A 26583-nucleotide genomic window follows, 5' to 3' on the forward strand; every position below is an offset into this window, starting at 1 on the left:
GATGGATGGACACTACAAAGACAAGATATTTAATGTTCAAACTGATCAACTTTATTGTTTTTAGCAAATAATCATTAACTTAGAATTTTATGGCTGCAACACGTTCCAAAAAAGCTGGGACAGGGTCATGTTTACCACTGTGTTACATCACCTTTTCTTTTAACAATATTCAATAAACATTTGGGAACTGAGGACACTAATTGCTGAAGCTTTGCAGATGGAATTCTTTCCCATTCTTGCTCGATGTACAGCATCAGCTGTTCAACAGTCCGGGGTCTCCGTTGTCGTATTTTACGCTTCATAATGCGCCACACGTTTTCAATGGGAGACAGGTCTGGACTGCAGGCAGGCCAGTCTAGTACCCGCACTCTTTTACAACGAAGCCACGCTGTTGTAACACGTGCAGAATGTGGTTTGGCATTGTCTTGCTGAAATAAGCAGGGGCGTCCATGAAAATGACGTTGCTTGGATGGCAGCATATGTTTCTCCAAAACTTGTATGTACCTTTCAGCATTAATGGTGCCTTCACAGATGTGTAAGTTACCCATGCCATTGGCACTAACACAGCCCCATACCATCACAGATGATGGCTTTTGAACTTTGCGTCCATAACAGTCCGGATGGTTCTTTTGCGCCGGAGGACACGATGGCCGCAATTTCCAAAAACTATCTGAAATGTGGACTCGTTGGACCACAGAACAGTTTTCCACTTTGCATCAGTCCATCTTAGATGAGCTCTGGCCCAGAGAAGCCGGTGGCGTTTCTGGGTGTTGTTGATAAATGGCTTTTGCTTTGCATAGTAGAGTTTCAAGTTGCACTTACGGATGTAGCGCCGTACTGTATTTACTGACATTGGTTTTCTGAAGTGTTCCTGAGCCCATGTGGTGATATCCTTTACACATTGATGTCGGTTTTTGATGCGGTGCCGCATGAAGGATCGAATGTCACGGGCATTCAATGTTGGTTTTCGGCCTTGCCGCTTACATGCAGTGATTTCTCCAGATTGTCTGAACCTTTTGATGATATTATGGACCGTAGATGATGAAACCCCTGAATTCCTTGCAATCGTATGTTGAGGAACATTGTCCTTAAACTGTTGGACTATTTTCTCACGCACTTGGTCACAAAGAGGTGAACCTCGTCCCGTCTTTGCTTGTGAATGACTGAGCAATTCAGGGAAGCTCCTTTTATCGCCAATCATGGCACCCACCTGTTCCCAATGACCTTGTTCACCTGTGGGATGTTCCAAACAGGTGTTTGTTTGATGAGCGTTCCTCAACTTTTTTTGCCAGATGTCCCAGCTTTTTTGGAACGTGTTGCAGCCGTAAAATTCCAAGTTAATGATTATTCGCTAAAAACAATAAAGCCAGTTTGAACATGAAATATCTTGTCTTTGTAGTGTATTCAATTAAATATAGGTTGAATATTATTTGCATTCTGTTTTTATTTATGTTGAACACAACGACCCGACTTCATTGGAATTGGGGTTGCAGCATATACTGAATTGGCATGGCTCGGCGACGACATTGTGTGAAAGCATTTTTGTTACATCTGCGATGCCGTTCACCAGCGATTCAAATCTTGAATTCATGAAATCATGAAAATGGGTTCGGCCATTAGATGCAGGTCGTAGATACAGCATTTATACCACCTTGTGGGTTTGCTGCAGAGATTTCTTTGTGTGCAGGACACAGTTCAGGTTTATTTTTTTTTTCTTGGCTCATTAAGGTATGAATCCGGTCACGTGTGTGTGCGGAATATGTCATAATAATGCAGGGTATTTAAATGCAATGTTTCTGTGTTTAGGTATTGCTCTGACAGAGTCACTGGCAATGACGCCCGCTGCCTCAGTCTCTGGACTTTATTTCTCCAACCCACAGGCTTTATACTTTTCTGTCGGAAAGATCACCAAGGAGCAGGCAGGTTACACAAAGCATTTGACTCTTGCGCTCACATTTAAAAAATGAAATAGCCAGATTTGTTGGAAAAAAAACAAACAATCACACATACTTGTTTTCACACACTTTGCTCCATACGTTGTTGACGGACCTCAGAAAGCAGTGGGCTCTTTGCACAGGAGTCTCATACGTTGATGAAACACAGCTCAGTCTTTTCCGGTTTGGGAAAAAAAAAAATATTGTTTTTCCACATGCGGTGTTTACAGGGCTCGCCTAAACTAACTAGCCATCGCAGGTGTCGTGAATCGTGTTTGTAAATCTTCCTCCAAAGGCCCGAGCAGCAAATGAGAGAAAGGCTTTAATGTATGCCTCTTCGTACAACCGGGGTGCCCAATATGCCGATCACAATCAGGCGGGGCCCGGGATTTGAACCCCGGTCCTCAGAACTGTGAGGCAGATGCGCTAACCAGTCGTTCACCGTGCCTGACTTTTTAAATTTGATCAAATGAAGAAATCATGATAAAATAAGTGTTTGATATTGTATGTTGAATTTTGAGGGGGAAATTATTTTGACTGCATTTTGGACTAAGGCAAGGAATCAAACGTGGAAAACCGAAATGGTGCGAATACTTTTAGGATGCGCTGTCCGGCCCCCCCCCCTGTAACGGTGACCAACACTCTCCTCGACTGGTACTTGGTTAGCAATCTCTCCACTGACGTATTCCATTGGTTTGTTTTCTTCCCAACAGGTGGAGGATTATTCAAGAAGGAAGAAGATGCATGTCGAGGAGATTGAGAAGTGGCTCGCTCCCATCCTCGGTTACGACACTGAGGTGTAGAACCGCACCGCACCGCACCGCACCGCCACTGAGCGTGACAACATCCAGTTAGTATTGTTTCGTGTCCACCATCAGTATCACTTACAACAGGAGCTGTGCGCCATACCGTATATATATATTTGACAGTATTACTGAAAAATGGTGCACCGTAGTCCGAAATGAAAGATGAATAAAAGGAGGAAGTGGTACGGAAAATGGATGGATGGATGTTAAAGGTGTTGACTGTTTTCATTCGACAGCTGACTGAACTGATCTGTTTGAATGACACTTTGACTTGCTTGATATTTGTTTTTCGTTTCATTTTTGATGGAAAAAAATTCATTTAAGATTGATGTTAAACAGAAACAAATTATATTGGTGTTACACTTTTTTTTTTTATTGTCAAAAATAAACTTTTTAGTATCTGATGTTGTGTCTTTTTGACTCTCCGCGCCACCTTTTTGGAGCTCATTTTCACGTGTTCAACTGAGCTCTGATTTAATTCAATGTTTGTACAGTAAACCCCCGTTTACGTCGGTTACGTTCCAGAAAACCCCAATGAATGAAATCCCGCAAAGTGGCGCTGCCAGGCAAGAGAGCGAGAGGAAGACCAAAGAGAAGGTTGATGGATGTCGTGAGGGAAGACATGAGGGCAGTCGGTGTTCGAGAGGAGGATGCAGGAGATAGGCTTCCGTGGAAAAGGATGCCGCGCTGTGGCGAGGAAAAGAAGATTATGCGGCACGGTACCTGACTGGTGAGAGCGCCTGCCTCATAGTTCTGAGGACCGGGGTTCAATCCGCGGGCCCGCCTGTGTGGGGTTTGCATGTTCTCCCCGTTTTCTCCGGGCACTCCGGTTTCCTCCCACATCCCAAAAACATGCGTGGCAGGTTGACTGAAGACTCTAAATTGCCTGTAGGTGTGAATGGTTGTTTGTTTATGTGTGTCCTGCAATTGGCTGGCGACCAGTTCCGGGTGTACCCCGGCCTCTCGTCCGACGATAGCTGGGATATTCTCCAGCACGCCCGCGACCCTGGTGAGGAGAAGCGGTACGGAAAATGGACGGATGGATGATGTGTGGTTCATTTTGTGCATGACCGGGATGACTGAGAATCGACACAGATAATAAAATATATACCTGTTTTGAGTTTGAAATGAAAGATATTTTGCATCCATCCATCCGTTTTCTGTACTGCTTCTCCTCACTAGGGTCGCGGGTGTGCTGGAGCCACCCCAGCTCACTGCGGGCAGGAGGCTGGGTACACCCTGACTGGACTGTTAATACATGATTGGCCAGTTATAACTTTATGGGCTTATTACATTTGATTAAAAAGGCCACGTATTACATTATGGGCCGTTATTCCGTTATGAAATCATCAATAACTTTTTGAAACTAGGACTTTTAGCATGGCTGTTTCAACATGGGAGTCATTTACCCATATATAACCCAGGCGGCATAAAATAAATGCTAAATTCGACTTTTTTTTTTTTATATATGTGTGTGTGTGTGTTTCCCGTTATTGATCAAATTATATGAAAGCTGCAAGGTCATAATATCCGACATCATTCATGGGCTCGGCCACCAGAGGGCGCCAAACCATTTGCTCCTCCACCTGTGCCGCGCCTCCCGGCGTGCGCGCGCACGCCGTTAAGACGAACCCCATCGTGACGCAGGCACTGGCGCGCGCGCGCACACTTTGCCAGCCAAACTTCCTCCAAGCTGCGGCAGGCGAGAGCAAACCATGGCTGACGGGGAAGGCGAGGATGAAATTCAGTTTCTGCGAACAGTAAGTCGCTTCGATGTTGCAAAGATTGGAGCTGTGTGCGTGTGACGTCACACTCATTCGAACCGCGGGATCGCGCAGCCAGGTGGCTGCATTAAGGCTAACGACTGTCCTCGTTTGCTTGTCGGCGGATGTGCGGTCGTGGGAGTGATGCGGGAATTTGTCGGGAGTGTGCATCGTGAAGCCGCATTGAGTGGGCTTTTATGGGCTGGTGTGTTGGTGTCGGGGGGGGGGGGGGGGGGGGGGGCGCTCGAGCGCAGTGCGGTATGAACAGAAAGCACGCCGCTGCAGCCCATCACTTTTCTCCTGCAACCCATGCGTTTTCATCCAGTGCTTTTTTGTTTGTTTTGTTTTTGTTTTGTTTTTTTTAGATGGGTTTCAGTTGACGTGGATATTTCATTTTTGTCAATGAAGCAACGTTTCCTCCCAGTAAAAAATAAAGGAAATAAATAATGATTCTGTTAGGGGAATAAAAAAAACAACAACAACAACAAAAAAAAACCCGAATAAATGTAAAGTTTTCATTTACCAATTAGTATAGAACACTCAACTATATTTACATGGAATATATTAAAAATAAAACTCGAACAATAAAAATATGAACAGCTATTATTGGTTGCTATGATAGTTATGATAGCCTACATGCGTACTATATAGCAGGGGTGCAAAAAACCAGGCGTAATACAGTATTTCTCATTTGCTAAAAAAAAACCAAAAACCTTACTGACTTAATCATTCCCCCCCCCCTCACTCATCAAAAACAATTATCCAAAGAAAATCATAATCAGTACGCTAGATTTCCATATCATTTTCTCGACCGAGGTTGCTATCGATTTACTGTCTATAACATCCATGCATTGTGTGTGATAAATAATTCCTGGACACATAACCATCATTTCTACACACCGTTATATTATTATACCAGTGGTTCTCAACCTTTTCACGGCAATTACCACCTAAAAAAAACCAAAACATAACCTCGCTCTCCAAGTACCGCTATACACGGAGTACAAGACATACAGGTCGTCTGACATCGTGCAATCGTGAAAGACCAAATTTGTCTGGTAGTCTGTCCCACACCACTGACGTTTTTGGAAAATAACTTTATTGGTGGTCAGATATTTACAGTACTACGTCAAAAGACGCGCGACAAGGCTAAAAAATAAACTAGCTTTTGGATTCAAATATACTGTGCACGATGGCGACACGGAGAAAATGTCTTTTGCGGGGATCGGCGAATTATGACATTAAAGCCAATCAGCCGATCAGCATAAAATGCTAAATATCGGCCGATACCGATCAGGCCGATCAGTAAAGTCTGAACACAATCAACTATTAATCCCATATGAAAGGAAAATCACTAAACATTGCTAATCACGAAGTCATCAAAAATTTCGAAGATAGCGTGGAGCAATCAAAACGATATTAATGCAACATGTATTTTCAAAACAACCTGATAATTATCTCGAAATTCACACCTTAGGTCTTCATAAGCGCGTTTGTAAGTCAGTCACGCAATGGAGTTAGACTGAGGAATATGAGTCACTGAGAGGAAAGGTCAGCAAAATGCCGGTCAGTAGCGGGGGACGTTGTCAGTGGGTCATCAGAGGTCACCTGTGAAGTGGACAAATGCGGTGGCAATCATGCGAGAGACTAAAGTTTTCACCAAAGGGACCAGACAAACAGGACATGAAATACTGTATAGTACAAGAAATGCAACATGAGTCCAGGGAACAGATGTAGACTGACAGCAAGAGTCGGGTACCTCTCCCACAAACTCATGGTGGCCACATCGGGTGTCATTCATTGAGAACCAGCGAAATTTCACTCCCGGACGAATGTGAACTGGTCCAAAGAAAGGGCCGCTGCTCGTTGACCTATCAACGTGCAATCAGTTACCGGCACCGATTGTAGCTAAAGGTGTATGCTAACAGTGCATCCTCTTTCTTCGAGGTGATTATTTAGCCTTATCAAGCTGAACATCACAGCCATAAGATATCATATCTAGATAGTATTTTGTAAGTACGTTGATCATTATTTCATTATGTACATAATCAGCATAGAGTCAATATGGTCCAACGCATTGTCCATGAACATGTTGCGTGATACGAATATCTTCTTCTTTTCCTTTGGGCTTGTCCCTTTAGGGGTCGCCACAGCGCGTCATCCTTTTCCATGTGAGCCTATCTCCTGCATCCTCCTCTCGAACACCAACTGCCCACATGTCTCCCCTCACTACATCCATCAACCTTCTCTTCGGTCTTCCCCGAGCTTTCTCGCCTGGCAGGTCCATCCTCATCATCCTCCTACCAATATACTCACTAGTTCTCCTCTGGACGTGTCCAAACCATCGAAATCATGCTCTCTCTAACTTTGTCTCCAAAACATCGACCCTCGGCTGTCCCTCTGATGAGCTCGTTTCTAATTTTATCCAACCTGGTCACTCCGAGAGCGAACCTCAACATCTTCATTTCCTCCAGCTCTGCTTCCTGTTGTCTCTTCAGTGCCACCGTCTCCAATCCGTGCATCACGGCTGGCCTCACCACTGTTTTATAAACTTTGGCCTTCATCCTAGCAGAGACTCTTCTGTCACATAACACACCTGACACCTTCCTCCACCCGTTCCAACCTGCTTGGACCCGTTTCTTCACTTCCTGACCACACTCACCATTGCTCGGGACGGTTGACCCCAAGTATTTAAAGTCCTCCACCCTTGCTATCTCTTCGCCCTGTAGCCTCATTCTTCCCCCACCACTCCTCTCATTCATGCACATATAGTCTGTTTTACTTCGGCTAATCTTCATTCCTCTGCTTTTCAGTGCACGCCTCCATCTTTCTAACTGCAGATCACTATGTCATCTGCAAACATCATGGTCCACGGGGATTCCAGTCTAACCTCATCTGTCAGCCTATCCATCAGCACTGCAAAAAGGAAGGGGCTCAGGGCTGATCCCTGATGCAGTCCCACCTCCACCTTAAATTCGTCTGTCACACCGACAGCACACCTCACCGCTGTTCTGCTGCCCTCGTACATGTCCTGTATTATTCTAACATACTTCTCTGCCACTCCAGATTTCCACATGCAGTACCACAGTTCCTCCTTGGGTACTCTGTCATAGGCTTTCTTTAGATCTACAAAGACACAATGTAGCTCCTTCTGACCTTCTCTGTACTTTTCCATCAACATCCTCAAGGCAAATAGCCAGCACACTTTTCCTCCATTCCTCAGGCATCTTCTCAACCGCTAGAATTCTCTTGAACAAGCTGGTCAAAAACTCCACAGCCACCTCTCCTAGATGCTTCCATACCTCCACAGGAGGTATCCTCTTTAATGCCTTTCTAACTTCCCCCTTACTAATCATTGCCACTTCCTGGTCCACCACACTTGCCTCTTCTACTCTTCGTTCTCTCTCATTTTCCTCAACTCCTCGAAGTATTCTTTCCATCTAGCTAACACACTGCTGGCACCAGTCAACATATTTCCATCTCTATCTTTAATCACCCTAACCTGCTGCACATCCGTCCCATCGCTATCCCTCTGTCTGGCCAGCCTGTATCGATCATTTTCTCCTTCTTTAGTGTCCAACCTGGCATTCATGTCATCCTATGCCTCTTGTTTGGCCTTTGCCACCTCTACCTTTGCCCTGTGTCGCATCTCAATGTATTCCTTTCGCCTCTCCTCGGTCCTCTCAGTGTCCCACTTCTTCTTAGCTAATCTCTTTCCTTGTATGATTTCCTGTACTTTTGAGTTTCCATCAAGTCTGCTTTTCTCCTTTCCTACCAGAAGATACACCAAGTACTCTCCTGCCTGTTTCTCTGATCACTTTGGCTGTAGTCGTCCAGTCTTCTGGAAGAGCCTCCTGTCCACCGAGAGCCTGTCTTAAATCTTCTCGAAAAGCCGCACAACACTCTTCCTTTCTCAGCTTCCACCACATGGTTCTCTGCTCTGCCTTTGTCTTCCTTATCTTCCTCCCCACCACCAGAGTCATCTTACACACCACCATCTTATGCTGTCTAGCCACACTCTCCCCTACCACAATCGGTAACCTCCTTCAGATGACATCGTCTGCGCAAGATCCACCTTCGTGCTTCTACCTCCGATCTTGTAGGTCACCCTATGTTCCTGCTTCTTCTGGGAAAAAAAGTGTTCACTGCAGCCTCTTGCATCCTTTTCGCAAAGTCTACCACCATCTGTCCCTCCAAGTTCCTTTCCTGGATGCCGTACTTACCCATCACTTCTTCATCACCCCTGTTTCCTTCACCAACATGTCCATTACAATCTGCACCAATCACGACTCTGTCTCTGTCTGGGATGCTCAGAACTACTTCGTCTAGCTCCTTCCAGAATTTCTCTTTCACCTCTAGGTCACATCCCACCTGTGGGGCATAGCCACTAATCATATTACACACAACACCCTCAATTTTAAGTTTCAGCCTCATCACTCGATCTGATACTCTTTTCACCTCCAAGACTTTCTTAGCCAACTCTTCTTTTAAAATATCCAGACTCAATTTCTCTTCCCATCTACACCATGGTAAAATAATTTCAACCCTGCCCCTAAACTTCTAGCCTTACTGCCTTTCCATCTGGTCTCCTGGACACACAATATATCAACCTTTCTCCTAATCATCGTGTCAACCGACTCCCGAGATTTTCCTGTCATAGTCCCAACATTCAAAGTCCCCACATTAAATTCTAGGCTCTGTGCTTTCCTCTTCTCTTTCTGCCGAAGAACCCGCTTTCCACCTCGCCTTCGTCTTCGACCCACAGTAGCTGAATTTCCACCGGCGCCCTGCAGGTTAACAGTGCCGGTGGCGGACGTTGTTAACCCGGGCCACCACCGATCCGGTATGGAATTCTTTAGATGAACGCTCATATTTGTTTGGCAAAGTTTTAAGCCGGATGCCCTTCCTGACGCAACCCTCTGCATTTATCCGGGCTTGGGACCGGCCTACAGTTTGCACTGGCTTGTGCCCCCCATAGGGCTGCATTGATCAGAAGAACTGGACAGCACCGGAGTTAAATATATGAGTGTCACAGCAAAGGGTCTGAATACTTATGGCTGTATGATAGTTCAGTTATTCTTTTTTAATACATCTGCAAAAAATTCTGTCAATATGGGTGCTGTGTGTGAATTAATGAGGAAAAAAATGAACTTAAATGATTTCAGCAAATGGCTGCAATATAACAAAGAGTGAAAAATTTAAGGGGTTCTGAATACTCTCCGTAATGCACACCACTCAGGGTTAACCCTAACCCTTATGATTCAGCTCCTACTTTGGTCGTAACATGTCAGAAAATTGGCAAAAATGTGGGTCACTGTTTTTCCAAAGTGAAAGCAGATGTTTGCAAATGTCTTATTTTGATTAAACACAAAGATGAAAAGTCTGCTTTCATGGACGACGACAGGAATCTGAGAATATTTACTGAGAGGCTGAAATTCAGAGGAATTATATACTTTTTAGTTAACCAAGGTCTCTAAATGATTATTTGAAGGTCAAAATAGTTGTCGATTAATTTGATAATTGATAAGCTGTTGATTCATCCATTAATTGGTGCACCTCTAGCGTCATATAAATAGTATTTAAGTCTCTATAATAACACGATTTGTACATCAAATACAAAACAATATTTCTTAAGCAGACGACAACACAACAAAACACTATATCAACAAAACTACAACAGTTTAGATTAATAGCTTATCTTGAGTTAACTTAATTTTTAAATAATTGTAAAATAATATAGTAAAGAAGCAGCATAGATGGAGGAGAATAGGTATGAAGATATGTTTTCCTTTCTAAAAATATGACATGCTGAGGTTTTATGATGTAATCATTGCATCAGGTGACTAGCTTGTATGAAAAAGCATTTTTAGCTTCGCCTGATCCACATTTATCTCAAATCTGTGATATTTTTGTAATAAGAACCACAGCTTTGAAAAGGTACTATTAAAAACGAGAAGGTTCCATATTTTATGTGAAACCCTATGAGAGAGGCAAAGAAACATTTTCTATCTCTCTTTCTTTCACATCCTCTCCAACCATTGCTTTTGAATTTAGGATCGAAAACCTTGCTATGATACGTGCTATGTCCACTCTCAGCTGTGTTGTACTGCCCACATTATTATTATTATTTTTTGTTTTGTTGGCCTTCACAGTCCTCATACGACCGTTTTGGTGTTGGTGCTGGAGCCTTGTGGAGGCTCTGACACCTACAGACCCTTTCCAAAGAATTAGAATATCATGGAAAAGTTTATTTATTTCCATAATTCCATTAAAAAAAATAAACGTTTATAGATTTATAGTATTTGTTTATTTTTACTTCATTTGGGGTTCCAGCTCATAAACCCACGAAATAACGAATTTCAAAAAAATCTGAATCCAGTGAAGAAATCAGACCAAATTTTGCAGGCCATAAATATTTTAAACTGAGTGTCACAGATTAATCATCTACTAAACTCAAAGCACCTGCACAGGTTTCCCCAGGTGTCATGAAATTGCTTCCATTTGGTTCCATTGTCTGAGTTGGGTTCAATATGGGGAAGACTGCAGACTTGACAACTGGCCAGAAGACCATCATTGCTACATACCCTCCATAGGATGGGTATTCCACAAACGTTCATAGCTAAATGCTGTGTCCAAGCAGATCAATGGAAAGTCTAGTGGAAGGACAAAATGTGGCAGGAGAAGAAAAAAGAGATGACCTTGGGATTCCGCCGATTATCAAACAAAGAAGATTCAAGAATCTAGCAGAGATCCAGAAGGAGTGGAATGAGGCGGGAGTCATAGCTTCAAAAACCACCACATTCAGACGCATCCGGGAGATGGGATACAACTGTCGGGTTCCTTGGGTCAAGCCACTTCTGAGCCTGAGCCAACGTAGGAAGCGTCTCAACTAGGGCAAGAAGAAGAAGGAGTGGACTGTTGGCCAGTGGTCCAAGGTCCTCTTTTCCGATGAAAGTAAAGTGTGCCCTTCATTCGGAAATCAAGGTCCAAGGGTTTGGAGGAAGACGGGTGAAGAACAGAACCCAAGCTGCTTGTGGTCCAGTGTGAAATAGCCACAGTCCGTCATGATTTGGGGTGCAATGTCCAGAGCAGGCGTTGGTAAACTCTGCTTTCTTACATCCAAGGTCACCGCAACAGAATGTTTTAGAGGACTTCATGATTCCTTCTGCTGAGGATCTGTATGGAGATGCAGATTTCATCTTCCAGCAGGACCTGGCTCCTGCCCAGACCGCCAGAAGCACCAAAACCTGGTTTGAGGCCCATGCCATCACAGTGCTTGACTGGCCAGCCAACTCGCCAGATCGAAACCCCATTGAGAATCTATGGGGTGTGATCTATGGGGAAAATGAGGGGCACCAGACCCAAAAACAAAGAAGAACTGGCAGCCAGCATCAAGGAAATCTGGGCTTCCGTAACTCCCAGGCAATGCCACAGGCTGATTGCCTCAACGCCACGGCGCATCCAGTCAGTGATTAAAGCAAAGGGATTCCCAACCAAGTATTGAAGATGAACATATTGCTTTGAATGTACCATATTTTATTGATTTAATGTGACCCTCATTTTTTTTTTCAGTCATTAGGTAATCTAATGTTTAGATGTGCTAATGTTATTGTGCCATAGATATAAAACTAACTTTTCTCGCTGATGAAAAGTATGTCAGTCGTTGCAAACATCCCCCGTATGACTCTTCAACATTGCTTGGCTGTGATTGGTCACATTGACGTCACTCAACATTTCTCCACTTTGATTGGCCAAATAAACGAAGAGTCGGCACGCACTCGATTGCAATGGTTTTATTTTTGTTTTCGGTTTGCTGTACCAATCTATTGTTTGTTCTGTTGCTTTTATGTGGACCCCAGGAAGATTAGCAAACTGCTACGGCACAAGCTAATGGCGACGTAATCATGTATCGTATCATTCAGTGGCGTGATGGTCGGCAGCAGCTCCTGTTTGAAACATCCCTCACTGCTCCACTTTTGTCACTTTGTGACCTTTAAAAAGAACTTTAAAAATTAAGGAGATCAAAATCTGATTATTTGTTTTTCAGCTAATGATGGCCTGATGATGGTGATCAGCCCGGATTTTCTATCCGGTGATCAGATCGGGACAACTCTACTTTTCAGTACTGAAGCCAATTTGGTGATAACGCGAAACACATAACGCGGTAACGTCCACAGTAGCTACATTTCACCAGACAGTTCTAAACCTGAAATTCTTCTCTTCCGTATGACGTCACGTACCTATCTACCCTGACGGCGTATGAAAATATGCTAGTGAAATGTCTAATAATGTCACCACAGAGCCACCAAAGATTACAACATTCAATGTTTACATATATATCATATTTAGCCGTTAAGAAAAAACAAAATTTTGGCTTCAAACAATCATGTAATCAAACCCACGTCATGCTTGTTAGCATAGCATACACAGGAAGTCAGCTATCCGGTTTTCTGGGTTTGCTTCCGTGATGTTAGCGGGTTGCCAGCTAGCTAAGCTAGTCATCACAACTTAGTCAGCGAATATCAACAGTCGACATAGCACGAGCTAGCAACATGTTTTTGGAAGCAATAGAATACGTATTTCTCTGTGTCTGAAGAGAATTGCGACTGGAAGAGGTAAGCAAACTGAGAAGACAAAAAGTATAATTTGGGGTTGTGTTACCCACGAATATTATTTGTGCAGGTTATTTTGGTTATTAAGGTCAATACTCTATGCCGGTTGGATGATTTAAAAAAAAAAAAAAAAAAAAAAGGATGTAGTTTAGCTGCTGTTGTCATTTTAGCACAGCTTAGCTTGCTACATTTCACCGGTGGTTAGCTTCTGTGACGTGAAGCGTCAGAGATACATTTAAACAAATTTCAATAAAACAATACATAGCAATTGCTGTTGAAATGTTAATTACAAAAATGATGACAGCGAAAAGGATTTTCATAATATGCATTCTGTGCACTATGTGCAATATATTTAAGTGACCTTAAGGTGGAAAGATAGTAATACAGTTACATTTCTCAGGATTTTTGCCTCGGCGGTATTGTAACCTCTAACTAAGACTACATTTCTAATTATTTGTATTTTCATATCCACCGCTAACCCTACTTAAGATTTGTAATGTTTTGACTTGTGCCGCTGTCCTTGTGTCTGTGCTGCGCTGTTTTATCGTGTGTGACGCGTGCGCCCTGTCGCCTAATGTCCTTCTATGGGGATAAGGGGAGCCAGTTGCGCTTCCCAGTCAGGAGGAACAACCTTCACTGAATGCATCGGTGTTAGCCATGCCCCTCCTGATATTTTAGAACACGAATGAATATTGCAGCTGATTGCAGTTTTAGTTACTTGGCTTAGTCCTGCTTTGCTAGTAATCAGGACGTGAGTCAATAAGCATTTAGCTCTTCTTCTTTAATTCCGCCCCCATCTAATCCTGCAGCCCTCTGCTAAGTGCGCTTTGAATGCATGCAGATCAATACATGGTCACGTATGAACACTGGCAACTGTGTTGGAATTCATTTTAGTGTGATCTACCAACGGTCCAAAGGAGAGCCAGTAGAGCACGTCTCATTTATAGGTACTATAGCTTTTTTAACCAACTGTAACGTTGCTTTTTGATTCAAACTGGGATTACAATCGAATGTTCAAAGGATTTATCGATGAACGTTTTTGTCAGTTTTCCTGCAACCAATCGTCCCCGTTTTCTCAAAGTGTTTGATTTAGGCTTGGCTTCGCATGTATGATCTAATCTTTATTGAGCCAAGGCACATATTTTACATGAATGGTTAGTGGTTATCTAACATCACCGTGGGTTGCTGTTGCTTTTTTTTTTTTTTTTTTCCATGCCAGGGCCTTTTAGCGTTTGTTCTTTTTTAGGCACACAGTATATTCTTTACGAGTAGAAAATAACTAATGACGGATTGAATGTCTCCTTTATTGTCCATCTGTCATATCAAGTACATTTTGTTTCAGTGTGCAACAATAAGATTCTCTCTTCCCTTCCCTTCATGATTATGCCTTGGAAAATTAGATGAGAATGAGGGATGACTGAGATAGTTCACAATACTCCTTTGGCGTTTGTTTGTGTTCGTCTTAAACTTATTGCGCCCACTCTGCCACTTCAGCATTGTCGTAAATCCACCAAAGGGAGCGATGCGCTCCATGTAAGGAGGCCATGCTGACCAGATCGGGGGAAATTCAAATTCTATTTAATACATACGTTCTTTCATTGTATTCTAAAACCTGACCAGGGAGCAAAATTACAAATGATCGGAAGCGAGACATCTTCTACGCGTCACATTTTTAAAGGCAACGAAGAGGAGTGAGGGAGAACACACAAAAATGTAGCAACACAGTAGGCCGATATGTAACATTTATTATGATAGGCTCTGTTGAGGGCTTGCTTGGTTTTACGTTGTGGTAATAATTCAAATGAGCTAAGCCGCTAGCGTGAAGCGCACAAGCAATACCGCCAATCGGAAACGTTGAACGCTTTTGCATGGTCAGATTCAAAGATGTTTATGAATATACACAGTGTTGGGAAAGTTCATTTTCTATGCCAGCCAGTTTAAAGTTCAGTTCACCGTTCCGAAAAATGAAGTATTGTTCATAATTGAAAATTTTGAACTAAGTTCACCTTCCAAAAAATGAGCTTGTTCATGAGTATGAGAGGAACGACGGTGAAAGGACATCAAGGACTGCATTTCTTGCAGCTCAGGCTGACATATTTGATCGTATGTATTCTTAACTTAAAAAAACGAAATCAATTCCATATTATGACAGTGTGATCGTGTAGTGATTTAACCAACGCATTCTAATACCATCCACCCATATCCTCACTGGGGTCGCGGGCTGCTGGAGCCCATCCCAGCTATCCTCGGGCGGGAGGCCGGGTACACCCTGAACTGGTCGCCAGCCAATCGCACGGCACATAGAAACACACAACCATTCGCACTCACATTCACACCTACGGGCAATTTAGAGTCTTCAATCAACCTACCACGCATGTTTTTGGGATATGGGAGGGAAACCCGCCCAGGTACAGGGAGAACATGCCAACTCCACACAGGCGGGGCCGGGATTTGAACCCCGGTCCGCAGAACTGTGAGGCAGATGTGCTATCCAGTCGTCCACCATGCCGGCGCATTCCAATACAAATAATCATTTTTCTAGTAATACATTTTTACAATTATGTACCAACAGCTTCCATTTATGCAGTGTTCCTGTATATATTATCGACTGATATGGGAAAGATTCATCTGCTCACTGACAGTCAGCATAGATTCATGGAAAAAAAAGATCAACATCACTTGCAATGTTAGATTCATTCCTTCATTCATTTTCCGTACCGCTTGTCCTCGCTAGGGTCACTAGCGGGATGCTAGAGGGATGCTGTGTCTTTTTTTTTTTTTTTTTTAATGTATGAAATTTAGGAAAAAGTGATGAAAAACGACGAAAAACCGCATCTCATAATCTGAAGCCTGGTACATTTAGGAAATACGAATTCTCGATCCCAGAGGTTTTATCGGCTCCAAACACACAAACGATACTGGTAGTGGATTTTTATGGAAAATTTCATGAAATCTAACATTGGAATCTACAGGAAACAATACAGAGGGGTCTAACTACAGAACAACGGACAGACAAACGTTGGTAAAGGAGGCTGGACTCGGGGTGCAAGCGAGAGGGACGATGTACGGTGAACAATGCATAGAGCTGGGAGTTTCTGTGACTGTTATTTCTTTGACCCAAATATGCGTAGACCAATTCAGGCAGGCGGGTCGACCTTCCGGGTGGTTGGCAAGAGCGCTCACGAGGGATGGTTTGAAGAAAAAGGAAGAAAACGGTGCAGGATGGCCGTTGTTCACCACGCGGTCAGGGAAAAACTTGCCCCGCAATTCCTTCCCAATGGAGCCTTGTCCGTAAACTGACCGTCACCCAAAAGGGTAGCTTCGGGGAGTTGCTAGGTCCTTCCTGCGCTTCACGCTTGGCAGCGCGGCGGGGAAGTTTGGTGCCTCTCAGCCTCAGCCACCTCGTGGTGAGAGTTGGCTGAGCCGGATCGTCGGCCAGTTGAAAAACGAGAGAGTGTGCGAGAGAGACAGAGAGAGAGAGCCAGAGAGCACAGGACAAAGGAGCTTCGGCCTTTTATCCGCCTCAGAGTGCGAGGCCAGCCCCTTTTGAACAAACGGAAGGCAGACCACGCCTCTAGAATCACATTTCATTTTAGGATGATTTGTGGTTTAAAACCAATGGAATAAAATAACATTAATTCCCAACTGTTTGTTTGTATAACATTTCTATGTTAGTTTTGAGATAAACACAAGCATATTCGGTTGGCAAACAAATTTAAACAGCAGACATTCAAATTCGGAGAAATGCAATCACTAGTGACATTGGTATCGTGGTAGACACTGGGGGCATTCGTGCAAGGTTCTTAAATTAGTAAAGCAGAAACATTCGGTGAGAACATGTTGCAGTATCTCTCAATAGCCAGTGGGTGTCGCTTGTGCGCCATCAACTGTCCCAGACCAGAAGGGACAAATGATCCCTCAGAGAAAAGACTTTGTGGGTGAGCAGAGACAGGTCTTTGTCGGTGAGAGTCTTTAGACCGGCTGGGGATGAAAGTAAATTAACAGCTTCCGAGTGAGAAACCAGATGTCCTGTGCCTCAGGATGATAATGAGATTCTTCAGACTGGCTGGTAATTAATTTAGCGTCCGTGTGAGAAGTCTGGTTTCCTGTGCTTCTCCTTTGATCAGTGGCTCAGGCCTCCCTTATATGCCTTTTGTACACAGACGACGGGCTCAGCAGGGCGGCAGAGGCAGGTATACAGGGAAGTCAGAGATTGGGGGTTCCTGGGTGCCATTTGTTCCGGCTGGGCATACTTGCTACATATCCTCCCTTCGTCGACTTGATCCGGCTCGATGGCGGATCTGGGTGACGTCTCTTTGGAAGATGGCACAGATTGGCAGGAACACACAACAATGCAGTTACCAATTTACAACATTAGTGCATATACACCCACTTATTGCTGTAACAGTGTCCATGACAACTTCTTACTTAAGGTGTGCCTATATGTGAATATAGGTGTCGGTGTCAGTATAGAAGTGTGTGGATAGATTTGTATATGTATGTATATAACACTAAGGGTAAACATTAACTAGGTGTGGAGTTCTCAGTAAAAATCAAACAAAAAAACAAAAAGGAGGAACTCAACATGGCTCTACAGAAGAAAAAGAAAGAGGAAGCTAGCTTCAACTTAGCACACAGGGGGCATAACAGTCAGGTGTAAAACCTAATTCATCAATCTAGGAGAGGGAAGGTTCTAAGTAGAGGTTCTAATCTTGATGCCAGAATGGAATCCTAGTCTAGATTCAAAAGGGGGGGGGGGGACCCTTTAGTCAAGGAGGACCTCCTCCCCTGTCTTTATGGGGTCAGGTCCGGGTTCAGTTGTTCTTTTCCTACGGAAAGTTTTGGGCCACACTTTGAGCACTGATTCAGAAGACCTTGCAAGTTCTTAGTCTTTTGATCGAGCAGGTAGGCGATGCCGAAAGTCACGCAGTAACCGAGACTGACCAAGGCTATTAAGATGTTATCTGCTGCGGACCAGGAGTGCGTGAGCGGGCACTCGGGTGTTTTAGAGTCGGTACTAATGGCGCGTAGAATGTTGTCTATGTGGGAGATGTCAGTCGTTTGAGTCGCTTCCAATTGAATTTGGTTGAGCGTTTCGGGATCAACTTCGAGTTTGTATTGGCCGAAAAAGTTGGAAATCTTGATTTCGCTGTCAGCTGGCATGTGGTAAAGTGTGATGTCCTCAATATGCAAAACGGCATCTTTGGGGACGTCGAGCCACAGGGTTTGATTTGGCAGGGCGAGTCTCGTGGTTTCGTGGTGGTCATAACTTAGTGTTGCGCTTAGGGCTTGTGTGTTGGTACCAACAATTTCCGCGTGATTAGTAATAACCTGGTAGCGAGTTGTAGCTTCTGCTCTACACCGCGACCCATTCTTCATGGGCTTCAGGCGACAAATCCCATCCGCTACATCTCGGATGAACGCCTAACTGGGACACAAGTAATGGATGTCTTTTGTGAGGACGACCAATTCCGGCAGGCAGGTCGACCTTCCGGGTGGTTGGCGAGAGCGCTCACAAGGGATGGTTTGAAGAGGAGGTATTCATTTTAACAGAACTGTTTTTTTCACAGTGCAAAGGTGGCACAATGTTTTGTATAAAGTAGGCTTAATTTGGTCCTGAAACTTGGCATCTTTTAGCCTTCACAAGTGCATCAATATCAGGCATCATATCCTGAGTAATAGCCAGTTTCAGAATGTCCTTTAAGTGTTAAGTGGTCACTTAAGTGGTCGTCAGTTTTATTAGCAAAATTAGCAACACATTCATTTTATTCTACCCCATGGGCCTGATTGAACCCCTTGACGGGCCGGTGCTGGCCTGCGCCCCATACGTTTGACACCCCTGATTTATGTAATGTTTCTGATGTGTTAACACCTGTTTTGTCAGATGATTGTACTAATATCTTTTGTTCTTTTTTTAAACAATATTTCGAGCCTTAAATTCAGAAATTAGCAAACGGAAGTCATGGATGAATATAAGTAAATTAAAATAAATCTAAGCAAAAACGAGTATTTGAGAAATGCAGTAAGATTTCGCAAACAAAAGCTAGAATAGATGGGGTGAATATTGAATGGGTAACTGGGTAATGCGGTTCAGGGTGTACCCCCCCCCCCCCCCCCCCCCCCCCCCCCCCCCTCTCGCTGGGAGTCAGCTGGATTAGGCTCCAGCACAGTATGTGAGAGGAAAGTGACATGACTGGTTCTCATCTCCCCGTCTTGTTATTTACCGCAACGCCACAATTGTTGACCCAGACACTTAAATCAAAGCAAAGCAAAGTTTATTTATATAGCGCATTTCATACACAAGGTAACACAATGTGCTTTATATGATCACAAGCATTCAAAAACAAAGCAAAAAGAAAAAGGCTTATAAACATTTAAAACAAAGAGAATACAATAAAGTAAAAGTACAATTAAAACAGCGTACAGTGCAAGAAATATCATTTAAAAGTGGAAATGCTCTAAAAGCATGAGAATAAAAGAACAGTTTTTAACCTGGACTAAAAAACATTCCCACTTGGGGCTGACGTCACTTCTGTTGGCGACTTCTTCCATTTGTGTGCAGCATAATAGCTAAATGCTGCTTCGCCATGTTTGGTTTGGACTCTCTGCTCCACTATTTGACCTGAGTCGGTCGATCTCAGAGCCCTACTGGGTTTACATTCTATTTGCATTTCTTTCATGTATTCAGGACCTAAACCATTTTGTGATTTATAGACCAGTAGCAGAACTTTCAAATCTATTCTAAAGATGACTGGGAGCCAGTGTAAAGACTTTAGAATTCGATTAATATGCTCTGACTTCTTTGTTCTGGTCAGAACCCGAGCTGCAGCTGTTTAATGCTCTTTTGGGGGAGTCCAGTCAGAAGACCATTACAATAGTCAAGTCTACTTGAGATCAAAGCATGGATGAGTTTCTCCTGGTCTGCTTGGCACATGCAAGCCTTCACTCCGGATATGTTCTTCGGATGGTTGAAGGCAGTTTTCGTAATTGATTTGATATGACTGTTGAAAGTCAGGTCGGAATCTATCAGTACACCAAGGTTTCGGACTTGGTCTTCTGTTTATAAAGAGAGTGGCACCAGGTATTTACTAACAGAAATCCTCTTTTCTTTACTGTCAAAAGTTAGAAAATCCATGCTTCCTTGCCCTGTACCAAGGAGTGCTGTACACAAACTTACAGAAATGTATTCTTAGAAGCCCTGTCATGTGAAATTCAATTAAATTGCAATGAATGTAAAATCATCATTTGACTGATATTGTGATTGAATGTCATCGTAAATAATCGGAACCACCTTGAATACTGTGCGTCGACTTGACTGATCTTGTGTGTAGCAGTATCTGGCCAAGTAAAGTGTGCACCTCCTCCCCCACCCCCCCTTTTTTGTGCCCTCTCTGCTCTGATTACATCATCACTGATTCATCCCGTCCTCCACACTAACTCGCTCACTCTCACTTTGCCAAGCTTTTAAAACCCTCTGCACGGACCTGCCCATCGGCAAATTTTGTGTTTGAAATCCCTGATGCTGTAAAACACACACACACATGCAAACGCACACATGCACGGACGCCCACACGGACACACGCCCACCCACCCACCCACACACACACACACACATAGGTAAAGATACAATAGTTGCAATGAAGATATTCATTCTGTGGTATATAAAAAACATATGCATATATATGCATGTTGGGGTGACTTAACGAGGGATTTTAGTCACCGAAGGTTGGACAACCACAACTGGAATATGAACTTGTGGGGGTTGAACATTTTGGAGTAAAACTGCGATTGAGGAATGGGGTTGTGCTGGGGTATATGTATGTTACTGTGTGAAAATTGTGAAATCAATTCAAAGAAATACTTGTTACTTGTACAGTATACGATAGTAATATTGTGCCACAGTACGTGTGTATATATATTTCGACATCTATAAACTGTCTTTTTCAGTGCTTAGTTGTATGCGTTGCTTCCGGTTTAGTGTGATTTGACGCTTAACGTTATAACTCAAGCTATTTTGTCTCATGGAGGGCACCATGTCACTTAATATATGTATAATCATATATCATATCATAATCTAAAGGTTGCCACATTTTATGAAATACAAGTCCTAGATGACCGAGGTTTCCTTATTAAACTCAAAACACACACAAAACACATCAGAGAGTGGATTTTTATCGAATAGTTAAATAACTCTACAAGGGACCTATAGGGAAACAAACAGACGGGTCTAAGTACAAAAAGGAATAACGCTCATAATGGTGAAAGAAAGAAAAAGGACAGCAGTCGAAAAAGGCAATAGAACACCGTGTTGCTGGACTACAGTTGAAAACGTGAGCGTTTAATGGGTTCAGTTCGAATGAGAGAGAGAGAGAGAGAGAGAGAGAAAAAAAACACGAAGTCACCCAGAGCCAGCCCGAGAAAAAAATACGAGAGCCAGACACAAAAAAAAAAGAGAATGAGAGAGGTGGTATTCAAGGGTTAAATACCCAGGGGGCGGTGTCTAAACGTGACGGCGAAGGTTGGAGAAGACCACACCCATTGACTTGAATTTCAGTCTGCAATTTAGCCAGAATGGAAGAATGGTGTGTAGCGTATATGGTTTAAGTAAAAATGTAATTAATGTAGGAGAAAAGAATGAGCTGGAAGCGACGCCTGCGTTACTTCTGGATTAGCGTAATTTTAAGTTTCATTGTTAAAATCAAACCAATATGTCTCGTAAAGGGGAACCACGTCACTTTTAATGTGCATAAAATTTAGGGAAAGTGACGAGAAACCTTTTTATCAGTCTTGTAATCTGAAGTTTGCTGCATTTTCTGAAGTTTTGATCAGGGTTATAGACGGCCAGAGGTTTCATCCCTCGAACGCAAACACACACAACAATGCAGGTAGTGAATTTTATAGAAAATTTAATGAGATCTAACATGGGGAATCTACAAAAGGGAAATAATGCAGGAAAACAAAACAAATCAAACAAAGTACAGACGGACATTGGCAAAGGAAACTGACTTGTGATGTGAGGGTGGAATGAGCGTGTAGTGAACTTTTAGTAGACCGCAATGTTGGACTTACGTGTCTTTCGGAGACGTTCGGAGCGGGCGCACTGTGCCCGCTTCCGTCCTCCTGGGGTGAGCTCAGGCCCTCAAAAAGGGTAGCTCGGAGCGCTTGCAGGATGCTCTGCAGTCGGGGATGGTCCGATGTGTCCTTGCCACCTCGCGGCGAGTTAGGCGTCCTGCATGGGCCAGTCTTCGGCAATTGGTCGAAGGAGACAAGAGCTGACACTGAGCGAGCATAGCTCCGGCCTATTTATGGCCACCCCCCCCAACACACCCCTCCTTCCTTTCCCACCACCTTCGGGACCAAAAGGGAAGCTGGACCGCCTCTGAGTGTTACTTTTCCATTTTAGGATTTTTTTGTGGTTTAAAACCGGTGGAATAAAATATTAATTATTGGATTAAAGATAACAAGACCATTGTTCAGAGTTGCATTGTCACACGCCCATCCTCTTTAATACCTGTAACGAATGTTTCAAATGTTATGTGATTGTTGAGAACACGGTAATATTTGCAATGTGGCATTTGTGTGGTGTGGAGTGAATCATTTCATCTGGTTCAGTTAACAACAGATTCGACATCAGACATTCAAGTTTGCAGAAATACAGTCACTAGTGGCATTCATGTAAAGTTCTTAAAATATTAGACCCCAGTCAAGTCCGGTAGCTACTGTGGTTTGTGAACCTGCGTTCGCAGTGGCATTCCTCCGCCTGTGGGTGTCGCGCGTACCCCGTCCATTGTCCAGTGGGAAGTGACGCGGGACACAGCAGGGCGGAGACGCCTTTGTTGGTGAGATGTTCCGGGCTGGCTTGGTGGTGGAAGTTAATTAATTTAGTGTTCTGGTACAAAACTAGGTGTCTTTTGTCTCCGCTTTAATGCTGCTGGTAATTCACTTAGTGTCGGCGTTTGAAAGCAGCACATCTGGGCACGTACACTTATCAAAGTGTTCCTGGGGGACTGGTATGGGATCGGGAGGGTGGAGGTGTCGGATTGGGTTTCAGCACGTCTGTACTATTTCCCGGTCCGTGTGCCCTTCCCCTCCACCCTGCCTGCCCCCCTGGAGTTTAAATGCATCACACACACTCCCCATGTTTTAATGCACCACATACACCTATCCCTGGGGGGCGTTGGGTTTTGCTGTTAGGGAGTAGTGCCTGGCAGCCCTGTCCCCACCCCCTCAGCTAACTGACCTCTCCAGATTTTAATGCACCACACAACTCAGGGGGGCACTGATGCATGGGTGGGGTGGGGTGGTTGGCTGGGGGGGTTGGCATTGGGTCCCTGTGACCCCCGCTGGGTGGCCGGTTGTCGGGGCGCCTCGGTGGGGCCGGCAGACCACCCTTGGTCCCTCAGTGTGGGACGTGTCTCGGGTGGACACTTGGGCCTGATCCCGCCCCTCGATTGATTGGGTGGGGTCCTCAGCCGCCGTGGTGCGGCCACAGCAATTACAGGACACTTCTGTCAGTCTTTGTGCATGTAAAACAGTATCAATTTACTTGCATGTATCCGCAGGCACACACCCCTAGGACTCTTCCACTGGGTGTGGGGTCACGCACTTTCTGCAACAAATAACTGATGAATATGCAAATCGCTTGTGTATCCCCTCACTTATACCCTCGTCCTGTAGACTTCTATAATTTACATAATTAATGCCACCACACTTTAGTTGTACAGCCGGGTTCACGACCCGTGTCCTGCATGCTTCTTCTCCTGTCCTTGTCCTGTTAGTTCTATCTTGTCCTGTCCTTCCCTCACTGGGTGTAGCGCTACATCCCCATCCAACACTCATATTTAATGTTTCATTGTTGTCGATAATGTAATGATTTACTTCTCTCATCCTGTTTACAATTAGTGCTCTGTCTTTGGTCTTTGTTTCTCTCTCCCTTCTTGAAACTTTGTTCTGTTAGAATGATCAAGTCTTATTCGCAATAAACCTCAATTATAATACCACAGCGGAAGCTTAAAAACTCCACTGTGACACAGTAAAACTCTTCTGGCATAAAAGGGATGCAGATTTTCCATTCTGCTTGACCTAATAGGTACAACAACAAAACTAAATAAGTAAATAAATAAATAAAACGAAAGCAGATGTCTGGTCTCAATTTGATGCTCCCGGCTGGCAATTCACTTAGCGTCTGTATGCAAGGTTGAATCTCGCCCCTCCGTGGTCGTCCACTGGGGAGAGCGCCGGTAGCCCGAGACTGGGGTTCTGGGTGTCATCTTTTAATTGCGTGTCCACTAGAGGTGTAAAAATCATATCTTAAAGTAAAATACTCCCAACTTTGTACTCCTACTCATATATCAAGCATATAGAATGATTGTTCAAAATTTAGTCTTGGCAAATCAACTGCTTATGGTTCAATCACATTAGATGCTGTTTGGGCTTCAAATCTAGACAAACAGTTCTCAAAGTCTCGCAGCTGCACCTGCAAAGCTGACACACTGACACAGACATCAAGGCATACATTTGGAAAATGACTGCAGAGTTCATGAAACATAAAAACAGACATTTTATCTTCAGTTAAAAACAACCCCAAATGGAAGTCCACAGGTTGCAGTACTCTCAAACGCCAGTGGGTGGCGCCTTGCGTGCATGTTTGAATATTAAGCAAACAGTTCATTGCTGTATTTGCGTTCCGTTGTTGATCTGTCCCAGCTTGGTCTTCTCGGAGAGAGGATCCCCAACCTTTTGGCTGCTGTCAGTTCAAACGAAAAAAATGACTCTTTGATGACTGTAAACCAAGATTTCGAGGGAACCTGCTAATTAATTTAGGGAAACACTTGACATACGCTAGGCGTCCTTTTAGTGGCCGTCTCACACAGCAGGGCCGCAGGGAGGCATGCAGTTTATCAAGTTGTTGGTGGGGGGTGTTGTCAACTGGGTCCGAGTCACGTCAGCGCCTAATGTGACTTAAGGAGTACTCACACTGGGTCAGTATGATCGCACCACACTTGGGCATGGTTATCCATCCGTCCTCTTTCGCTCGATGCCACATGTTTACACTGTACTGTATCACTTCATGATGCATTACTGCAACTCTCCTTACTTTGTGCCTTGCTTAGTCATTCTGTTTATTTCTATTAATAGTATTCAAACGTGCCTTGCCCAACAAATTCAATGTCATCAGTAACGACTAGATATGCCATCGCTTTTGACTGAAGACACGCGTTAGTCTTTACAATTAGGAATGTACTGATTGTGTGTTTGTGTGTATACTTAGAATGATGAGGTGGTCCTACAGTGTTCGGCCTCAATCCATAAGGAGCAACAGAAACTCTGCCTGGCTGCTGAAGGCTTCGGAAACAGGCTGTGTTTCCTTGAATCAATCTCCAACTCCAAGGTACTGAATAGACCTTTACGCTTCTTCATATGCCATATGATTATACTACTACATATTTGTCAACAATGCACAAATGTGCAGAAAGAAAACATAGTTCTATTCTTTCTCTGAAATGATACCCTTTCATTTGAGGTTCCATTGATAGGAAATGCAGATGCATATTTGGACCTGGCTAACTTGATCTAAAATTTGGGCAGCTGACATACGACCAAGCAAGGGCAATATATCATGGCGAAATGTGCAGGAACAAAAGATAAGAGAACGACCGGAATTTTTTTTCATGGACTGTACAGTATTTGACTGACTGCCAATTAAAGTGTGCCGAGTTTGTTTTCTTTCGTTGTGTTTTTTTTTTCTGAGGATTAAAAAGTGTACAGACACCACTGAATTAGAGCCATTGAATTAGAGCACGAGGCAGTTCAAAGGCCCTCTTGGAGTCACAGTTTATTATTCTCCTGATGAATTTAAAGCCTTTTTGGGAGGCCTCAGCATGCTGGAAAACTTAGCAATACTTGCAAGTACACATGTTTTGGTAAAAAAATGTTTTAGGGCTTCCGATAAAAGTTCCCCGACAGTCAGTTTCACTGACTGAAATTTAGTGCATGTCTATTGTACCAGGAAAGTCTCAAGGGTCCATGCCTGAATTTCAACATGAAGTTGGCCATTTTAGTTTGAAGTAGCCATTTATGGGTGAATTCCAGGGCTTGTACAAACCCGCGACTGGGGAATTCACCCAAATGAGCCCCAATCGGTCGCACGTTACTCGACACAGAGGCGGCATTAAATTGCAAAGCTTTTTTATTATTTTTTTATTTTGGGTCTTTGTCATCTACTGTTGGTGGAGCAGGACATCAAAAGTTTGAGTATATCAGAGGTTCACCATGAAAAAGAAGGCGTGAGAGCCCATTCGTCACTGCTTGCAGTTTAATTTTGTTGTTGTTGTTGTTGTTGTTGTTTCAGAATGTACCTCCAGATCTGTCAATATGTACTTTCGTGGTTGAGCAGTCACTGTCGGTTCGTGCCCTTCAGGAGATGCTTGCCAGTACTGAAGCGAAGACCGGGGGAGTGAGTTTCCCA

At 43.7% G+C, this 26583-nt stretch overlaps 2 protein-coding genes across 6 annotated transcripts in view; both read left to right on the top strand.

Moving 5' to 3' along the window:
* Positions 1-3144, top strand: part of mtr (5-methyltetrahydrofolate-homocysteine methyltransferase) — a 71583-nt gene extending 68439 nt beyond the window's left edge. For all 4 annotated transcript variants that reach the window (XM_061755633.1, XM_061755634.1, XM_061755635.1 and 1 more), the window contains 2 exons: positions 1807-1919; positions 2648-3144. In XM_061755633.1, coding sequence (XP_061611617.1) covers positions 1807-1919; positions 2648-2737 — 203 coding nt within the window. In that variant the 3' untranslated portion in view covers positions 2738-3144. The remainder of the gene's footprint in view (positions 1-1806; positions 1920-2647) is intronic.
* Positions 3145-4350: 1206 nt separating this feature from the next.
* ryr2a (ryanodine receptor 2a (cardiac)) overlaps positions 4351-26583 on the top strand; it is a 325067-nt gene continuing 302834 nt past the window's right edge. For both annotated transcript variants that reach the window (XM_061755631.1, XM_061755632.1), the window contains exons 1-3: positions 4351-4500; positions 25387-25506; positions 26467-26571. In XM_061755631.1, coding sequence (XP_061611615.1) covers positions 4456-4500; positions 25387-25506; positions 26467-26571 — 270 coding nt within the window. In that variant the 5' untranslated portion in view covers positions 4351-4455. The remainder of the gene's footprint in view (positions 4501-25386; positions 25507-26466; positions 26572-26583) is intronic.

This window comes from Phyllopteryx taeniolatus, chromosome 19 (genome assembly GCF_024500385.1).
Source record: "Phyllopteryx taeniolatus isolate TA_2022b chromosome 19, UOR_Ptae_1.2, whole genome shotgun sequence".
In the NCBI taxonomy this organism is placed as follows: Eukaryota; Metazoa; Chordata; class Actinopteri; order Syngnathiformes; family Syngnathidae; genus Phyllopteryx; species Phyllopteryx taeniolatus.